Source organism: Mycetomoellerius zeteki, unplaced genomic scaffold (genome assembly GCF_001594055.1).
Source record: "Mycetomoellerius zeteki isolate Tzet28-1 unplaced genomic scaffold, Tzet1.0 scaffold310, whole genome shotgun sequence".
Classification (NCBI taxonomy): domain Eukaryota; kingdom Metazoa; phylum Arthropoda; class Insecta; order Hymenoptera; family Formicidae; genus Mycetomoellerius; species Mycetomoellerius zeteki.
The window spans coordinates 26,999-49,076 of record NW_017257295.1 but is presented as its reverse complement, the minus strand read 5'-3'; the positions used below and the strand labels follow the sequence as shown (position 1 = coordinate 49,076).

The following is a 22,078-nucleotide window of genomic DNA, read 5'->3' as shown; positions in this document are numbered from 1 at the left end:
AGAAAGAGAGAGAGAGAGAGAGAGAAAGAGAGAGAGAGAGAGAGAGAGAGAGAGAAAGAGAAAGGGAGGGAGAGAGAAAATCCAGCCGGTATCCAACTAATAAATTCCGATATGCCGCCATGACGTGCGTTGACGCCATTGATTTATTATTCGTCTTAATCATTGGAGAAGATGTTGAAAAACGAGAGAGGAAAGAGGACTCTGAAGACTGTGGATAAATTAGCACGAAAGTCGGCATTTTTTTTTATACTTACTTTATTGCCTTACACAACAGAGTTATATTTACACCGACGAGTTACGTAAATATTGCAGATCGCGCACGTAAAAGTTGTCCCTTAATTTTTGCCGAAGATTTTCGAGACGTTCACCACGTTATCGCAGTAAATCCCGAGAAAAACAACAATCCACATGATGTCAACGAAAGATTGATATTTATTTCTCAGTCGCGCGATTCAGAATACTTTTCGCGTTTCTCGACTTCAACCGGAACTAGTTCGGCTGCATTCTTGAGCGGTACATCGCGTAATCGCGGGATCATTATAATATCATCGTGCGATCGTTATTAATATCGTCATAACTTATCAGCATTTTTTTATCGACGCGACGAGTTTGTCAATCTGAAGGACAATGATCGCGAATGCATCATTGCTAAAAATGTGTATGTTTTATGAACTATTTCTATTGTAATTTTATGGATAATATTGTGCACTTTCGATATATCTAAATATAACAAGTTGTTTGTTTAATAAAATATTCATTGATTAGCATTTTTTCTCAGATTTTTTTAGAAAATTCATTAAAAATAAAACGAATAAGTTGTATAAAAAAGATATTAATATACTATTAAGTCTATAGTGTCAAATTTTACCTAATTTAAATCGCCATTGTTCCTCAATATATCGTTATTTTATATTAAAACAATAGATAAATTTGATACTATATAATGAAATATTAACGATATATTACGAATTTAAATTAAATGTGTACTAAAAAACAAAGCAAAATAAACTATTTTTTATGAATCAGCAAAAAATACTTTCTCGCGTTTAAAAAAAAGGAGATGATCCGATGTGGATTTGGGAGGCAGGGAGAATTGCGGGTGAATATATTTGAAGGGCATAAATATTTGAAGATAAAAGTGAAAGCCCGCGAAGTAGGTCGTCGGATGAAGGTGGTACGTCATCGTCGCGGGATTATCGGCGACACTGAACGATCGATAGCACGAGAAGCGTCGCCGCGCATCGTGAGCTGATCATCGTCTCATCATTGAAATCGCAGCCTCCTTACCGTATGAAAATATTTGCGTTCGTTAAAACCAACCAGATTACCGCGTTGAATCAATACGGTGCGCTTCGTCAATGCCACCGTCGACCATTCTCATATCCTGATATTCTCTCTCGTTTCCACACAAGCTTAGAAATAGCCTACTAGACTCTAACGTCGAGCTTAAAGCGGGCTCTTCATTTCCTCCGTGGTAGCACGCAATCTGAGGTGCATACTTCGGAACTTTAACGGCTCAGAGGTCACCCTCGATTATAAACGTTCATCGAGTTCAGTGAAGTTCAGCGAAAAATTGCTATTAAGAACTGCTCTCGCTGTGGCTTGAAAAGAAAATTTATAATGTGTACTAATGAAAAAAAAATTTAAACAAGTATTTTTCGCAAAATAAAAATTTGCTCGATTCAGCTTTGATATCTCTATATTTCCACGTTGATCGCGCATCGTCAAGCATAAGTACTGATTGTGTCATTATACGTGACAAATTAAATGTCCGCGGACAAAAAACGCGGATTCTTCCCTACTCGCGATGTTACCTTTCGTATTTCATACGACCAGCCGATTCGATTTGTATCGATGCAAGTTTTTCCTTCACGCTGGTTATTCACCGATGTGAACTATTTCTGTGTCGTCACCGGTCGGCCGGTGTCCGCAAAAAAAGCTCGCGAGGAAGCACGTGCGCGATGTGCGAGCCACCAACAGATGCAGCACGCGGTACATAGAACGTCCCTCATGGCGCTCCATCGCGCATTACTGCACAGTGACATCACGCGAAAATTACGCTCCGTATTGCGAAAGATATTACGTTTATAGCGCGACAGAGTGTCGAGATTGCGCAGCTGTTGTATTCGTAGAGAAATTGCACGTTGCGTTTGTTCAACGCACGCAAATTCAGGCGTTAAATGTTCTTCGAAAGTCAACGTGAGAAAATTCTCGTGTCACTCTTCCTTCGGAAATTCTCATTGTTAGCGATTTATAATATTGTTACAGTACACACGTTACAATACGCATATATATGTATAAAGTTAAAACAAATCATACATAATTTGAAATAATTTGAAATAATAAAAATTAAATGCGCATAAAATAAATGCAACCATGTTGGATATGAATAATGCAATAAATATCGATTGTTTAAATATATACATATATATATATTACAGAGACTACTATCATCACATGGAAAGCATGTTGGAACACGTGGGTGAATTTGTTGACATCTTTGTATCAAGATATTTAACCGACATTGGCGAAATAATTACTTGCTATAGATATCTCTCTCTCTCTCTCTCTCTCTCTTTCTGCAGTTAGTATTAGTGGCGGATTGCAAACGTTGTAAGATCAATATTTTGGTAGCGGTTCTCATGCCGCACGTCTGTAGTGTGTGTGCAAATTCGGCGCGATTAGTTTGGTCGATTGTTTACTTGGCGAACTTGTTCTGCTTGACAATTGTTTATTGTAGGTGATGTATTCGGAATTACAAATTTCCAATAGTTCCAGATACCGATACTAAATCGAAGTCAAATAATTAATAAATAACCGGCACCTAAATTGATATCGGTAAAAATCGGCCTTTTTATTCACTGGACATTTAAAAAAAATGTACTTATTGCATTTTTTGAAATTAATATAATGACTCGACAGATATGTAGGTATATTAAAATGTATTCAGATATAATGCATGCAACTATACTCTAATTTTCCGCTGATTATGCGTGTGTTCTCCAATAAGAGAAAACAATATTTTTTAATGCAAATTTGTGCAACTATGTGCAAATATTTCTGATGTATTACACGTAATTAAGTTGTTTTCCTCTACTCAACAAGCGATGAATTTTCTTCGCATTTTATTTTCCGCAACTTGGCACTGGTTGGTCCAGTTTTTCTCGTCACTCCATTCTGGAAATTTCTCGCCAGCACTTCTATTTCTCTGCAACTGCATTGTATAATTTCATTGGGTATCCTATAAACCCGTTCGCTACTACGAGAAGTCTGACGCAGTACACCGCCCACTAACACGACAACGTATGACAATAATGCACATTCTCGACCATAGGCTAAACTCTGCCAGAAATATGCGACACGAGTGTATTAGTGAAAATAATGAGAAATTTTACGATTCACATTGAGAAATCTCTTTCTCTCTGAAAAACACGAGCTAAATTTATCCTCAGACCTTCAATTAAATTATTCTTTTAAAAATAGAAAATTCAAATATAAAATTGCTATTATTATTATTTATTGTTATCATTATTATTATTATTTATGTTAGCAAAAAAACATCCAGCTTGGCTCCTTAGTCCTTATTCTGTTAGTTTTGAATTTTTACTCTTAAGAGCCTCATTACACAAGTGAATTAAATTACTATTGTCATTCTTAATATATCTTTATATTCATATATTCTTAATATATCCATAAATAATCAAAATCAGAATATTACAAGCATCTATCAGTAATCACTATATATCCTTATCTCGGGTAAAATATTAGATACAGAAAATTTCATGCTCACAGCTTTTATGTGGTACAAAAGTGTAGCGAAAAAAAGAAGAGTAAAAAAATAATAAATCACTGACGCAGAATTAAAACGCTGCGGAGAATCAATTTAGCTTCAAAGCCAAGAGAAGTACCCCTCCATTCCCCTGCTTTTGTAAAGAAAAATCATTTTCTTCCGTCCCTTTAATTCTCGCGTAACCAGAATGGGATCGAGAGAGTACTTCCTCCAATGCGGTCATTCATCAAGTCAATTCGTCGGCCCGGTATTCACGATTGCGACGCTCGCGATCGGCGGCGTCGAAGATGCGCATCGTCATCGCGACATCTTGGCACGCGTTGCTACCCCGACGTCGACGATGCGGCGTCACGCGCGCTCGCGAACCCGCAGCGGTTTGCTTCACCGCTGCTTTAAATTTAGACGCCGGTTATTACGCGAACGAGGCTCGTGCCTCGCGACGCAATCTCGACGACGTCGCTTCCCCGGACGCCGTCCGTCGCAACGACGGCATAACGCCGTTTCCCGGAAGCGATTGCGAAACGCGGAGGCTACGGAAATCACGAACATCAGAATGCAGAAGTGTTCACGTGCCAGGGTGAGCAATACAACACGTGAACATTTTCTCCGTCCTCGCAGTCATTTGTTTTATCAAATTTTCAACATATAAATTGGCACGCTATTATTATATTATTTAATTAATTATTGTATTACTTAATTAACTGTTAAAATGTTACATTCATACATAATTAATTATAAAGTAATTCGTTATTTGAAGAAACCACGTCAAATATCAATTATGTGATATTTAAAGTACACAATTATAAATTGTAAATTGAAATATCGCATTAATAAATGATGCTATAATAATTAAAATGCGTGAAAGGAATTAAAAATAAAGGAAATAAAGAATTTAGCACAAGAGTACAATACATTTAAAATTTATGAAGAAATAAATGAGAGAAAAAGGGAAAGAATTCAATTTAAGGATCACTTTATTTATTTAAAGCGGACCTTGGAAATTGTAGATTTTCTACAGTCGCAAATCTATCAATTTCTAAGTTTTTAATTTTTCAATATAATCTTATCATCATGCAACTGTTAACGGGTTTCGTGCACAGTTTCTAGGAAATTACGGTTTTTTAGTAGTAAAAACGCATTTGCAAAGTCATGTTTCTACAGAAAGCGATGCATACTTTGCGTGCGTACATTTCATTAATTGCGTAACGTTCGACTCGACTTTAATGCCTGTCAATCGATCGCGACGAATAACTGCCGAAATCTCCGGTCACGGTTTAACGCAGAAAACGCGTTAGGTAGTGCAAGAAATTTCTAAACCGCCCCTCCGACTTCGCGTTCTGTTGAATCGACTTTTGCACGATCGATACGACACACTGCATATATCGTATCGCCGAGACAAAAACGGCAAGGTGTGTCGGATCGCGACGATTACCTGCCAACGAAATCTATTCGAGGAAATACCCGGCCATCAATCAACAATTTTCTGACCGTCATCAATACCGAAACAAACCTCAATAAACGTTCGCAAGAAAAGTCTATCTGTTCCGTTATGTTTACTTTACTAATTTACTTCGTATTGCTCCTATTTAGATATATTATTTTAAAGTGATGCAGAATAAAGGAAAATTTCATTAGAGAATAATGGTAGTTCTGGGGACGCCCATATATCGCAGTAAAATTAATTTTGCATTTATCTAAATTAACAGGGAAGATTTCGATTTCAAGCGAAAACAATATGTTTATCACTGCAAAATCAATATTTTAAAAATACATGAATTTTCCTTATCAATGAGTTTCAATTTGCCCAACATTTAGTGTTTTAATTAATTAATTAATTAATATTAGGTCATTAATATTAACAACGACAACTTGTTTGATAATTACTTTTCTGTTAATTGTTATAAATGTAATAAAACTACTACGTAAAACGCTTATGATTCCTCGAGCGAAGCTTTTCTTTTTCGAATGAAAAAAGAAAACGTGTGGAAAACAGCAAATTCCTTTCAGACGCTAAAAGGGTCAAACTACAAACAACAATAGCGAGGCTTTCTTACCGGAAGAAGTCGCTTCAGGTAAATCGTCGTCGTCGTCGTCGTCGGCGTCGTCGTCGGAACTCTACGACGTCGCATTCACTTTGCCACGATCGATCGAAGCATCTCTCGCGCCACGATCGAACGAGAACAGGTACCGGTACCGTGAATGGTAGGCAGGATACCGGAAACGCGGAAGCCGCGTGCGAAAGCGGGTGACGGCGAGAGCAAACTGACGGAGGCCACGTGGAGGAGGAAGGTTCGACCGTCACTGAAGCCGCGTCGCTCGCCGTCGCCGCCGCCGCCGCCGCCGCCGACGCCGCCGACGCCACCACCACCTCCTCCAACGCGGCGGTAACGACGTCGACGGCGTCGACGACGGCGGTGCATGACGCCCGAAATAGCGTCGTCCTTGGCGGCGAGCATGACGTCGTCATCTCGCCGCACGGTCGATGACGGACGGGGGCGGCGTTGTGACGTCAGTGTTAATGCCACCACCGCCGTCGCTACCGACGCCACCGACTCGACGCCAAGCTTGCGCAGCGAGTATTCACGGAGCAGACACGAGGCGCGAGTTTTACAGAGACGATCGATAGAGATCCGCGTTAGGAATCGAGCTTGCTCGCTGTATCTCGATGTTATTCACGTTTTGCGACAGATTGATAGGTAAAAATCGATGACACTATAAGCGATATATATAGTTTAGTTTGAAAGTAAAAGTTTTAAAGAAGTTAATGACAAATTTTTGTTATTGATTTTATTATATTTATTTTTACTATCTTTACTGTGCGAGTTCTCTCTCTAATAATGGCTTTAAAGAATATCGTCCTTCGACTTTTTTTTGTCATTGTTTATCCTTTCGCTCGATCAATATGAAATGGATTCTTTTACTTGATACAAACATTAAGATATCGGTAATTTTTTTCAGATTTTTATTATTGATTTTATTTTATATTTATTTTTACTATTTTTACTATGTGAGTTCTCTCTCTCTCTCTCTCTCTCTCTCTCCTTTTCTCTGATAATGGCTTTAAAAAATATCGTCCTTCAACATTTTTTTATCATTGTTTATCCTTTTGCTCAGTCAGTATAAAAATGGATTTTTACTTGACACAAACGTTAAGATTTCAATGATTTCTTACATGTAAGAAATTAAAACAGAAATAAAAACAAACAAACAGACTTTAATAACCTAAATAAACTAAGCTTTAAAAATACACTTTACAGCTAAATTGTATTCTTCGAGATTAATTTTCAGTAAGTTTGTCTTCAATATGTCAACTTCGAACTCAAGATAGCTGATGAGATAGCTCATAATAGCTCATGATAGCTAACGTTCAAAAATAAAAAACTATGAAAAAGGTGATGGATTTCAATCAAATTCTCGTTAAGGAAATATTCTATTTCGATATAAAAGTTCATTAATAAAAACATCAACATTGGCTATTCTGTGTATAGAGAAATAAAATATCTGCGATATTTTAGCGTCCTCGATTAATCGCTATCGCATCGTATACATATTTTGAGAAGAAACGCATGATTATAAGCAGAAAATTCTTTTTACGGTTTATTTTCGGATCAATATAAAAAATTGGATGTACTATCAATTTCTAAAACAGTACATCAAGTTTAACATACATTATTACGTTATGTCATAAACAATTTGTTAACGGACTGAAATGTCACTCATATACAGATCATGAAAATGTTAATGGCTGTTGACAGCGATATGTGATCGTTGCAGAATTTAAAAAGATTAATCGCCTTGATATACGTCATTTTCAATAATCATCTGCCGAAAAGACTTATGATAATTTAAACGTATGGCGGCAGCAAAAATGTGTAACGCCACGCGCTGTATGACGCACATGCCTACTTCACCTGAAATAGACTTCACCACGGGGAACCGCGTTCTAAGTTTCAAGTAAAACACGATTTTCCGCGCAAATGGATCAGTTCCACGCCGTGGAATCGTTTTTACTTGATATGTGTTTACACAGAAATCAAAGCTATTAAAATTAGCACATAGACTTAAGAAGGACCTAATAATATTTCAACTTAAAAGGATAATTATTATAATCTTAATCACATACAAAAATAAAAGTGTATTTATTACACTGGAAAAAGATCGAGTCTGATTACATTAATTAGAATTCTGATTGAAAATGAACAAATCAGAACTTTCTGGTTGAATCCATCATAATTCCAGTTGGGGAGCCAAAATTCAGATTAATCAAAATTTTTTTATTCGTCCATTTTCAATCCGAAATTTTTCTCAGTGTAAATATTTGAAAAATAACAAATGTTATTTACATTGCTGCAAAAATTATTGTACGATTATACGGTGTTCCGAATAAATGATGAATTAAGATACATGAAAAAGAAAAAAGAGAGAAGATTCATAAGCCACATGAAACATTATATTATTACGTTAAAGAGAGAATTTTTGTATTACGTGTAGATTGCAACGTCGATTATATCGCGCGACGTTAACATGATGATGACAGGCCCGATAATTGACTGCTTTGTACGCTTCCTAGCGATTTCTTCATGAAAGTCACGATACCAAAATCTCGCCCTCTTCGTGCAATACGTACATCATCCCCAATAAAAGCCACATCACAACATCGCGGTAACAATGACGTGCGTTGAATATTTGACGAAGTCTCGCGGTGTAACATTTATGCAATATAAATCTGGCTCTCCCGCGTCCGATTTTTGCACGTTTTTTTCTTGTCCACCCCAATAAGATTTCTTGGTCGCGTGTCGCCTCCGAAGGAAGGGATCGGATAAGTAGTAAATGAATTTAACATGAACCGTGACTATCGTATCTCCTGTCGTTACGTTTCGAACAATTTCTTCCATATATACATGTATATTATTTATCCTAAATGTAATTTCTGCACTTGCGAAATGAATTAACTGTTCGTGTTTAATCAAGCAGGATCATAAAATATTTCGCCCTCAATAAAATCAACGCGTTGAACAATTGATATTTGATTATGAAACTTAATATTTGTTCGTCGTTATAGAAAGAATTCATAATTGGATTGATTTATACTTCATGCATATAATAATAAAATAGAATATTTACCGACGGGCTAATATAATCGATATGATTACTTATTAATAAATATTAATGAATTGAATTAAATCACAATTGATATTAGACATTAAAGTTAATTAGCCATTAAAACTATATCATTAAATACGACTATTGCAAATTTGCATGTATTTGGAATTAAAATCATTTATCTTAGAGATGTATTCGATTGAATCAAATCAGAATTAAAATGTTAAACGTTTTAATATTTTATGTATAAAATATGATATAATTATATTAATTAAAAAAGTGTATAAACTTTCGAATGTTTATAAACCTCCTACATACAGCATATAATAATATTGCTGAAAATTCAATATAAAAAAATATCGTACAGAACGCTGTAACGTAAATGGAGAGCAAAATATTTTATTATTCAGTAACAATACCTTTATTTTATACAACATCCATTTATACAACATTCAAAATTTCATAAAACTAAATTTTCGCGTGCAACTTATGTTGCCGATTTTTTCCTGAAAAAAAAAAATCAGATTGGTAGTCTGTCATGCGTTGCGTTATTATTTCATCTCTCGGTTACGCAAAGATACGTTTTATCTCGGAAAAGCGCGGTATGAATTTCGGGAGAGCGTGATTTACAATCTGCCGGCTATTATCGGGTAACGGCGATAAACAAATCGATCGGCGAACGAATCGCGGAGCGCCTTATCAGTGCCGACGCGGGCGTCACATAGCTTCGCGTAACGGCTAGGCTGCATATAGAAACTTTATTCGGATGCACCTAGGTATGATTTTATTCTCGTTGTTCACCAAATGTCGAACAAGGAAATCAAATAATTCCAATAAAATGTACGCCTGAAATTGATTTTGAACGCAGCTCAGATGTATGGGCGAAATCTACAAATGTTGTTCAAGTTTCGAGACGATCTTAAGCTAATGCTTAAGATGTCATGAATCAATAAGAGAGCCGTATACTGAGAAAAAGAAGATTTAAGAATTTATTTAATTTATTTGTCAGAAATATATTTCACCGAAATTAATCTTTATTTAAATACGGCGAATAAAATTGTATTCCTAACAAAAATAACTATTTTATTTTTTTACAATTAATTAAATATATTTCACAGAAATGTATATTTCATTATCACAAATTTTTTCATAACAAATAAATATCGAAAAAAATGACATTTACTTCGACATTTTTCTCTCAGTGTGGCATTTGAAAACATTACTTGAGACAGTCTTTTAATTAAGAATGGACCATGAATACCCCGAGCTATGATTCACGGCGAGCAGTGCTCACAACCGCACTAACGACGTTCTTACGTGAAGATACGAGGTACCGGTTTATACTTCGCGCGTGGTTCGACGTTATAACACACGACGGAAACGTGAAAAGTGTAAGCGGCACGTGATGCGTCAGCCTTCGTTGCCGTTTTGGTCTCTTTTGTAGCCTGGCCAAGTAGCCGCGGATCGCCCGACTCGCACGTATATTTAGTTTGCTCAACAAAACAATGCAATTGGCCTCTAGGAAGCGCTGTTCGATTCGGCTAAGACCTTTTTTTTAACCCTTCGTACTTTGACTGCCAGAAAGGAAGAAGGAAAGAGAAAGAAAGAGAAGCATTATTTATTAAGCGCGTTAAGATGCATTCCCTCAACCGTTAAAAAAAGAGAGAAAGAGAGAGAGAGAGAGAAATCGTTATACAGAAATATAATACAAGTCAATACTGAAAAACAATAATTAATTTAAGTATTTTTCAAGTATTAACATTTTCGCGAACGGTAAGGTGATCCTACGCCAATATTTTTTGTATTCACGTACATTTAAATAGCAGATCCTTGCGATATTCAACTATAGACTTTTAGAAAAAAATTATATTGCTTATAAATTATATTTTATTCAGCTATAAAGCTCTTGCCCGACAATCACCAATCGTAAATGTGTTAAAAGCACTGTTGTTCAGTACTTTTAGATCTTCAAATAAGTAATTAATTACTGTCTTTCAATGATAAATTGGCCAATATTAAATTTCTGTAAAAGAAGAGAGAGAGAGAGAGAGAAAGGGGGGGAGAGAAAGATATCAATGTATATGTGAACGATATTTTAATTATTTTAGAAATATTACTTTCTTTAAATACTAGAGAATATAACTTTTTAAGAGCATCATTCTTAATAATTGCCAATATATTCGCCAATATATTTTAATCTTCGTCAACAAACGTAACATTTTTCTATAATTAATTTCGTACGAATTGCAGATAATTTTTCGTTTTAAGAGATATACAAACAGTATGAATCAATAAATTATTTTTAATTGATATTTAATTAATAATCTTGTGCCACTAAAAACATTCTAAACTACCCTTGTATCATTTTGTTTGACTATTTCGTTGCTTCGAAAGTATCGAAAAATGATAAAAATGGAAAAATCGATTGATAGCGAAAACAAAGTAAAAAAGTGATCGCAGTAAATCTGTAGCCAAATAAATGCGGCAATTACGGAGGACTTCCGAGACATTGTATGCACGCATAGTGATCAGCATGCACATGCACTCGCTTGGGAAACCGTTCAACATGCAATTCGCGCGTAACGGAATGTTATTCGCTCGGCGCGAAAATAGAGATTGCGAGCGTGGAAAAGAAATAGGACGGCGCGAGCGCGCGCGCGCGAGCGCACCCGATTGTCGGCGATATGGTAGATAATATAATGTATATAAGAATTTTTACACAGAGAGAATATTTTCCGATATCACTTTAAGCTACCCCTTGTGCTGCTCAGTGGCTGCGTGAACGAGCTCTACGTTATAACGGGTGCGCGTTATACGCTCGCAAGAAAGCACGCGCGCGCGACGTCGTTATCTTGGTTACGGCACACGCGTACATAATAAACACGTGTAATATACGTATATACGACGCTACCGGCTGTTTATGGAGCTGCGGCCTTGACGAGTCAAGGGACACGGGATTTGTCGCTTTACAAACCCCCGCCCCCTCCCCTTTCCCCCAGCATCCACTAGCCGCCCAACATCTCTCGGTGTCTCCAATAACCCAAGAACAACTCAGTCCTAGACACGCGCGACGACGTTCTCTTTGATCACAGAGATCTCTCCGAATAAATCTCTACACCACCGAGAAGTCGGTTAAATCTGAACGAATATGAAAAAGTTCGATTTGCACGCGTACGGAGTACGAACTACGGGGGATGTCGCGTGCAATGTGCACTATTATTATTCGAAAATAATAAGGGGACGAAATGACGCACTTTTCATAATCACCGCGTGGGCGAAAGAAGAATCGCATGTAGAGTAATGTATAATATTTCTGCGGAAATGATTCGCTTTAAGCGATAAACCAAAATGAAGTTCTTTTTTTATTGCTGTTCACACACTCTTTGAGAAGGTATTATCTATCTACCGTGATATATCATAGTTGTTTTTATCTCCTATAAAATAAGGATAACAAATATATAGTTAATCATAATTCTTCTCAAGCGAGATAAAAATATAACATGCTATTACAGTATCATTAAATTTTAATATACATACATATTATTGCAAAGTATTCAATATGCAACTTTATCTTGAATATATATAATCTCAGTATCATTACATTATAATTTATAAAAATTGTTTTATAAAAAAAACACAACATAATAGTATTTTATTCTAATTGACTCGTAAATGCATTTCAATAAACCGATTATTTTTAGTGATTCTGCTATATATCTTACACGCATGTGAGATTTCTATATCGCAATCTCAATATATAATCTCAATATCACCATATAGAAAAAGTTTATAAAAAGTTTATAGTGTTTTATTCTGACTCGTAAATGCATTTCAATAAATTAATTATTTTTGATAATTTTATATAAAAATTTATAACACACATGTAAAATAATTTATAAAAATAGTTTTACGAACAAAACAATATAATAGTATTTCATTCTGACTCGTAAATGCTTTTTAGAGAAATAGTTACTCTTTTAATGATTCTATTATATTCTATATATCTTGTACATGACGTTTCCATATAATAAATTTCTACGTTAATATTTTTTTAAAAGAGATTTGCAAAACTATAACTAAGCCGCACTACATAACTCACTTTACCTTCAAAGGTTATTTATTGTGTATGTCGATAAAAGTCAGAACAATCATTAAAAGCAAATTGTATAAATTTATCTATTCAAAATAGAAATTATCGAAATTATACATTTTTGAAGAGCCCGTTTCCTATACTACAGAAAAAAGACAATTAATTTATAAGATGTTATATTAGCGCGATATATTAGAAAATATAGCAATATTTCATAAATCATATAATGTCATAAATGCAGTAAATAATATACAACTAAAACGAGGCGATATCATTAATATAAAAAGAAACATAAAAGAAATCTATTAATTGTAATGCACACACACAAGCTTTGCAAAGTTAACTAAAATATTTCACCGCGCTAAGTAGTTAGAACCAATCATTGTCAGACATCGTGATAAAAACGTCCGCTGACGTCTGAATCTAAAGATATTTAACTACTGATAGACGATGTCTGTGTCTTCGATTATTTGTTAGCTTATACCACAGTAACTATGTGAAAGAAAAACTGTATTAAGATGCAAGAATACGTTAAAACATTAACGTTATGAACTATTTTATATGCGCGTTCCAAATATCGAATATCTATTCTATTATAATCTATAGAAGATCTATAGAGATTAATTAATTCTACAACTATATATCTCGCTATCATATTACCAGAATCATATATAATTCATGTTTCGATAAGGTTTTCGCCTCGAAGATTTTGTATTTTGTATCCACGATCGAACAAGCATAACTAATTTCTTTCGTGAGAATATTTTATAAATAATTACGAATCCGTTATTCTATGTATATTGACCTAAAACCCAAACTTGGTCAACACAAACTAAAAGTAACATAACATTATTGTTATAATTCCACAATGTAACTGTTATGTAACACCATGTGTTATATTATGGGCTTTCTACAATAGCTATTACCTAAGCTTTGAGTCATAAGCCGTAAGAAATTGATCAATCACAGTCGAATGTGAAGAAGAATAATCGACTATGATTGATCAATTTCTTACGAAAACTTAATGGTTGTTCTACAATGTGCTCTTTGTTTCCTGTTTCTTGCTTTTTACTTTTTGGTTTTTTCCTCTTTCTGATCGTTTTATCGACAATTATAGTTCTTAATATGTGTTTTCTGTTTCTTCTGAAGTTCGTTAACGTTCATCTCGAGCAACGGAAAACGAAAAACGAAATAAGAGGCAAAAAGGCAAGATACAATAGCAAACAGCAAGAAACAGGAAACAAAAAGCACATTGTAGAATAGGCTTAAAACGTAAGTAATAATTTATTGCAGAAAGCTTGTTACATTTATATTGTTGAGTACAAAATTATAAAATTGATGTTATGTTATTTTTAATTTATGTCGATTGGAGTGGGGATTAACAAAAGTTTCACGAGGTCCAGTGTGATCAGCTTTGGTTCGCTTTTATCCTTATTTTTTTTTCTTTCGCGCCAAGCAACTGATCGATCAACCGGCGATAGCAGAGGTAGTTGGAACTTAAAGCCGAAGCACACATCTTTCCATAATACATAAAACGTAATAAAATCAACCAATCAGAGTTGACCAAACCACAAAATAAAATCTTTTATTTCGCGGAAAGGAAGGAAATGAAGGACTTTGATCGGTTCATTTTCTTATAGTTTGCATTATGCAAAACTCTGTGTTTTTTCGCCCTTAGCTTCATAATGGCGCACGGAGGAAAGCTAGAAACACATAAAAAAAGGCAATAAGACTTAAACAGTAAGCAAATCGGCCAATCACATAAAAGAACATAAAGTTTATTCCCTACTGTGATTGACCGATTCGCTTACTGCTTACGTCTTTTTTTTTATGTGTCTCTGGCTGAAGTCATAAGCCGCCGATTTACCATTGTCACGGCCGTTTATCTCCCTGCGAAAGCGTTACGATCGGCTGCTGTCGCCTGTCGCAATTCGAGCGCGGCAATGCAAACCGATGACCGATCGGCCGGCTGACCGCCTCGCCGTCTCGCTTCACCTCGCCACGTCTTGCCATGCCGCACCTGTACCCGCTCTCGGCGTAAGTAGTTATATTTGTAATCCTCGTATACTCTCTTCTTTCCCTGCGGTCTCACCGTGCAGGCCAAGTATGTACGCGGAAAAGAAACGGTTTGCACTCTCGGCTAACTGCCAGACTATATTTACTGCAATCTACGTGCCGATTACACCTGTAAAAAGTCCTGTAGGAAACGGAGAGCGCAGATTCCCGCGGTATCGATTAATTACCGTGGGGGTGGAAACCACCCGCGAAAGCCCACCCGAACGTGCCGAAGTATGCGTCTTTCGAACAAAGTGAATTTTCTAAATCAAGTTAAAACGGGGCAGGGTTTTTGCTTGCGATAATGCAGGTTATATCGATTTATTTATATACTTATCGACTAAAAGATAATAACGGTAATTATAGCTGTGATGGAAGCGAGAAAATAATGTAGTTTTCTGAATAAAATTTTTTGAATAGATATGCCTGATTTAGAAATGGAAAGCGTGGAAATGATGGCAATGATGATGATGAGTTCCACGACAATACAAATGTTACTAACAAACTTTTAATTTTCTTTTTTAATTTATATCCGATATTTCTTCATGGAGTTTCATTTTTATAGAGCACTCTTAATTCATAAATGTATTTATGAAATTATTACCATTAAAATAAACATAATTTCAAAAAACTAAAAGGTTGAAACTAATGTCATCTAAAAATTTGAAATATTCTTTAATGTTAACAATATTATTAATGTTAACAATATTATTTATTACGAGTTCCACGACAATATAAATATATCCAGTAAACCTTTAACTTTTGTTAAACATCTCGATATTTCTTCATCCACGAAGTTTGATTTTTATAAGGCATTTTTAGTTCAAGAAATCTCGCAAATGTACTGAAATGATGATATTAAAGCGAACACAATTTCAAAAAACTATTAGCTTAAAACTAATAAGTTATCTAGAAAATTTAAAAAAAGTGATATTCTTTAACGTTAATAATGTTAATAATGTTATTACTTATTCATAATGATATCGAGTGGATGTCAAATGCAGATGTTGAAAACTTAAAGGATCGCGACAGCTTTCTTGACGTCATAATTTAACGGCGTCGATCAATGCGCCAGGTAAATTGTAATTTAATTGGCCGACAGGGAATAATCGTGTCAAAGTGGACCACCGCGATTGTCTGAGCGAAATAATAACAACGTTATTCTCGTCCGCTGTCTACGTCACGGCCGTGACGTAAGCAGATATCGGGCACAAACGATGACGAACGTTTGGAAATATATCGGACGAGGGTGAGGTGGCGATAACCCAAATCGCCCCGTAATAGCGTTCAATTATTTAGCCGCCGCTCGATGTACTGCAAATGGCACAGAGAAGAACTAGTTACAATTATCGAAGAACAAATATTGTAGGACGAAGAATTAATCATCCTTTTTAAATGGATTAATATTCATAACGAAGACTGATGCTTGAATATTTCGTTTCAATATTAGAAACTGAAATAGATGAATAAGTTGTTTATGATATGTCATCACCCCGAAACACAATTATTATTAAAATAAAACTGAAGCGATCAGTGTCTGTAAAAAGGGATATTGCATAGAAAGCTAATGAAAATTATGCATAATAATCTTTCTGTCACGTTAGCAAGCCAAAAATGCAACAGACATTATGATTATATTTATTTCGATAAATTTTCTGCAACCGAAACTAGAGTATGATTTTGTATGACCCAAATATCGAGCAGTAAGTAAATGTTAAACCGAATATAAATAAATATTTTAACAATGCAAAATCATACTCCATAAAAAATTTTAATATTTCGCATGTATTTAATTGAAAGCAAACTAAAATTGGAAAAATTAATTGGACGATTTTTAAATTGCAATCTGATTTTTGTGTGATAATAAAAAATTTGATATCTTAAACATTAATCGCATAACATTATTCCAGTTCCAAATGTTGACTGTTATATATAACTGTTATAATAATAAAAGAGAAAGTCCAAATATTTTAATATCTGATTATACGTATTGACAAACGGATCTGTCAACAATTTGATTATTCCCGAGCAGTGATTACAATTTTAAGAAAAAATTGATTTTTATAAAAGTCAAATAAAAATGACATCTACTGTGCTTAACGTTTTGTATATTCGCATTGAGGTATCAAATTTCCTTTCATATGTAATGCGATCGTCTTTTCTAATTTATATTTACAATTTAATAACATTTTATAATTTTATAGTACATGTATTTTATATGGACGATCTATAATATTTTGAAAAATTCCATTCATAATTTACTGTCATTCGATTGTCAGCTATCAATCGAATTAGTTGCAGAATTCTCAATATTTCAGACAGGATTTATAGCATAATGAAAACATCTAGGATGAAAGAAAGTTATGGAATCATTTTCATACTCTCTAAATTCTTTAGAGTGAAATCTCATTCTAAATAAGGATGTGTGATCTCCGAATCGATTCGCTAAAAATCAATTTTTTCCAAAAAGATCGCTTTAAACGAGTCCTCTTTGTTTAAAAAAAGCGATTTTTACAAAGAGATCTGTTTAAAATAGCCCTTTTTAATTAGATAAATCAATTTGTCACAAAATAAATCGGTTTGAATTTACTATTGTTGTTGAGGAAGATCGATCTTTTATGTGTGGAGATCGGAACATCCCTAATTTAAAGAGTAAAAATTGAGCCAATCTTGAAAAAAAGTAGCTCAATTTTCAATTTTTAAGAGTGAGTTCACTCTTTCGATTAAAATTTTCATTCCAAAAAGTTTTAGAGAGTATACTATTATCAATAAAAAAAAATGTAACCTTATAGACGGCGGTCAAAAATTTCGATTAAACGAATAAAACGCTCGAGTACTACGATCTAGCACCCTCAGCGCGGAACCATCACCGCCATCACCACCACCACCACCACCACTACCATCACCATCATCATCATCGTCATCATCGTACATCACCAACACCATAACCATCACCAGCAGCGAGCAGCTTACGGGAATAATCCGCGGTCTTGCCGCCCCGTGTTTCTGACTTACACTTATTCCAATGATCGTGTCGTTGCACCGCGTGATGCTCGAGATTCCGATGATGATCGTGGTTGTTGTTGGTGTCCGCGGCGATGGTGAGCTGGTGGTACGGCGTGGCGGTGGCCAGATGGATCGGCGCCGCCGCCGATCGCTCCTGCTGCTCGACGCCCAGGTGCCGGACGGCGGCGACGTCGATAGTACCGCGATGCTGCTGATGCTGATGATGGTGATGCGCCGCGACGCCGACGGTGGCAGCGGTCGCTTCCGTGCTGCCGGTACTGTCCTCAACGGTGGTGCGCATCGCGCGAACGATCAGCGGCGCTTCGACCTCGCGCTTCGTTCAATCGTACCGACTGCTCGTCAGGCGACCGCTGATCGTGCGTGACATCCCGCGGGTGATTCACGATTCCGCGATGTAGACGGCAAACGCGTACCCGCGTCAAAAAAGTAAATAGTCTAAAATATCGTACGCGTTTGCGATCTATAGATCTATAGATCTCGCGAGGCGTCGCGGATAGATCCGCAGAACTGTATATATCCGCAAAGATAATCACCTGAACTCCTGTGTATTCGAACGCGAGTTCTTCGCTCCGATCGCCGTGGGCATCGGAGATCTAGATCCTGACGAGATGATCTAATGTTCGACACTGAATATCTCGGAAGGTTCGAGAGATCCCTTTAATCCTTACATGCGAATGATGAGATCGTACAAAATGAGATCGGTGTGCGTTACACAGTCCAGATTAGTTGTTAAAAAACGCGTCGCGTTCAAAAAAATGCGAAAAGTTGGCATCGATATATCCCTTTAATAATGAAGCATGCGCGCCGCATCGGATGGAACGGCAAGAGGGAGGGAAAGAAAACGAAGTAGAAACGGCAATGAGAGGTCAGACTTTCAGTGATGCACGGTTGAAAATCCGTTACGCGACTATCACCAGTCAAGGCTCTGTTTCATTTGATTATCGATCAGCAGAATAACGCGAGCCAAATTAGGAAATAGATCAAAAGAAAAGGAGAAAGGGAAAAAGGAGAAGAAAAGCGAAAGAGGAAAAATTGGAATAGATGAGGATTCCCGCCGCCAGCCGGTGGAGAACGCGCTTCGTGATTCCCACACGCAACACACATAGACACACAACACACAGGAGCAGAGCGGCAGCCTCCTCCCGCGCAACAACAAATAAACGAACGTGAGAGACAGCACACGTGATGTGATGTGCGATGGTATCACCGACCTGCGTGCGTCGTCGTAGGGCAAGGCGAGTCCTTCCTGATGATGTTGTCGGAGGTCAGCGCTCCACCGAGGAGCCCGAATACTTCCGCTCTAGGTACTCGCATGCAGGATCCCGATGCCTCGTCACCGCTTATCGTAGCTGCCGCGTCGTCGTTTTGGACGACATCGTTGAGTTTCTTGTTCGAGCTTGATCCTTAGATGCACCTGCCGCTAACTGGTTCTGTTTGGTCGCGAAATGGGCCGCCGTAATCGCGGTTATCATTTAGCACCGGTAGCGAATAGTGGATCGATGAGGGTCGTCACTCCGGAGTACCGAAACGCGACGATCAACACGCGGAGATATAAAGCCACCCTCCTCTTGTAGAGAAAAACGCTCAATCCCGCACGATTACGAATGCGTGAAACGAAACGATAGCGTGTCGATTCTGCGAACGGAACCGAGCGGACGTCGATAGACGGAGAGATAATGAAAGAGAGAGCGATACGCGAGAGACGACAGGTGAAAGATCCTTAGAGAGCTGGACCTTCGACTACTCTGAGAGAGCGGTACACTCGCACGGGTGGCCAGCCGCCGCGTAACTGAGTCCGGATCGCGCGCGTTCCTCCGCTATATTAAAACCGTACCGTGTGTAGCAGCGACGGCGGCGGTGGTGGCGTAGGACGGCGCGGAGAGAAGCGGAGTGGAGAACGGAAGGCGCGGTGACGGGAGGCGAACGGCGCTAACGATGACGTCACCGCGAACGTCATAACTCGGGACGCACACACGGCTGCAACCGGATCGATGGACCCGGCGGCCTGAGTATGAGCGCATCTATTGGCCCACGCGGCTGATGATGCCGTTACGGTGACGTCAACACGCCACCCACCGGCCACCCGGTAGTGTCCGCCACCCTCTTCCGCCACCGCACCCTCCGACACCCGTTTCAACCCCACGCAGACCTCGAGGCAGGGTGGGGCGGTGGCGGCACGCGGACCCGACGATCGTTCAAGATAAGGAGAAAAAAAACCGACGAAGGAGAAACGGAGAAAGAGGGAAACGAGCTTTAAATTCGCTCTCCGTTCAAGATTCTCGTTTCTATTTCTTCCTTGTTTTCTTGTAATATTGCACAGGTAAACGCGGTTTTTATCAATGTAACATATCTAATTACGTTAATGATTACGATGTCGTTCTTTTTATATACTATAACATAAAATTTTATATGTGTATTGCAATTAAAAATGGATTTTTATGAGTTATATAATATAGTTAAGAATATAGTTTTATGCAAAATATTTGCATATTATTATGTTATGCATTATGCGTTATTATGTGTATTAAATTTCATGAAATACTTTTTTAGAAAACTGCAAGAATTTTTATTACAGGTATAATACATATATGCCTATATTATGATAATGATATTATTTTCTTTTGCATAATATATTTTGCGAAGAGAGTGTAATAAGATAAAATATTTTAATTCAAATCTCTCTTCAAGAATATCTTTAACTCTAACTTTGTCTTCGAATTAACAATTCATTAAAAGTTTATTTAAGTACCATTCGCCGTAAGAAATTCCCCACTCACTAATAAAATTGTTAACTGAATATTAAATTTACAGTTAGGCACTAAATAAATACCTTTCCTTAGAGCCATAAAATATACGATCGTAAATAATCGTTCAATTCGTCAATGATGATGATTTCGTAATGCGTTAACGAATGCACTATCGTACTTTTTGCACATTGTCATAAATATACCGAGGCCGATCTGACTGCGAGCCTATGTCGGTTATAGCCGGTTTTGTAATATCGATGAGAAGAGACTGCGAGAGTCGATACTCGTTGCTCGTGCGTGCAACGATGCACCGGAATGCATCGAGGGCGCAGTCCAGACGTACTGTCGTTAGTTATTAACCCATGACCTAGGAACGTGTAATCCAGCCAACCCTCCCGTAATGTAATCAGCCGATAGCTGATAATTATAGCGTAAGGTTGCGACGGTATTTCGCTATTTTGTCCGTAATGATCTAAGAATCAGTTCGCAATTATCATAAGCCTAAAAATAACTAACTTTCCTCATACCGGTTGCGTGATGTTTATTCTCATAACGTAACGGATAACTACCACTATCGAAACTTCTACTTTAACAATATAAGGATCGTAGGCTTTAATTTTATTTTTTTTTCTGTAAGACTTAATTTTTTTCCGTAATTCTTAAAACTTAAGGTGTCTATGTAGAAATTTGAAAACTCACACAAGAAGAAAATTAAATTATAGAATGACCTAATTTAATTAGATTGTTCTTTATTTTTACGACTTTTTGATTCTCGCAAAAATTATCATCTGATTAAGAATATCAATAATCGAATATATTCCTATGGACATCGCAATAGAAATTGTGTCTTAAGTTACAACAGTTGAATCATTAATAGCTGTCCTATTTTCATAAATTCGCGTCCCGTCAATATCGATACAGCGAACTCAATTAAAAGTTTCTAAAGCATCGCGAAATGAGGCTATCGCAATGGGAACGCTTCTCGTGTTGCGGTGTCTGGTTTCACTCATCCCACTCGTTCCAGACAGACTTTCGCGGATCCTCTCGCGCAGACTCGGCCACTCGGAACAAGCGGTTTAATACGTCATCAATTTATCCGTGACGTCATAGGAGAATGAAACAATGACGTCACCGTTTACCGTTCTCCGCGCGCGTACCTCTATGACGACACCTCTACGCCACTCTTATCGGACGCTTCTGCGCGTAGGTCAGTTATGGTAAGGGGATGCGGTGAGGTATGTTATCAAGTGAGAGAGGGAGACAGAG

The 22,078-nt window shown here is 37.1% G+C and overlaps 1 protein-coding gene across 1 annotated transcript in view; it reads right to left on the bottom strand.

Moving 5' to 3' along the window:
- The window catches only part of Hr38 (Hormone receptor-like in 38), a 65,940-nt gene extending 47,595 nt beyond the window's left edge, over positions 1 to 18,345 (bottom strand). The window contains exon 1 of the mRNA XM_018451388.1: positions 17,976 to 18,345. Within this exon, the coding sequence (XP_018306890.1) occupies positions 17,976 to 18,345 (370 nt within the window). The remainder of the gene's footprint in view (positions 1 to 17,975) is intronic.
- Between the last annotated feature and the right edge of the window lie 3,733 nt (positions 18,346 to 22,078).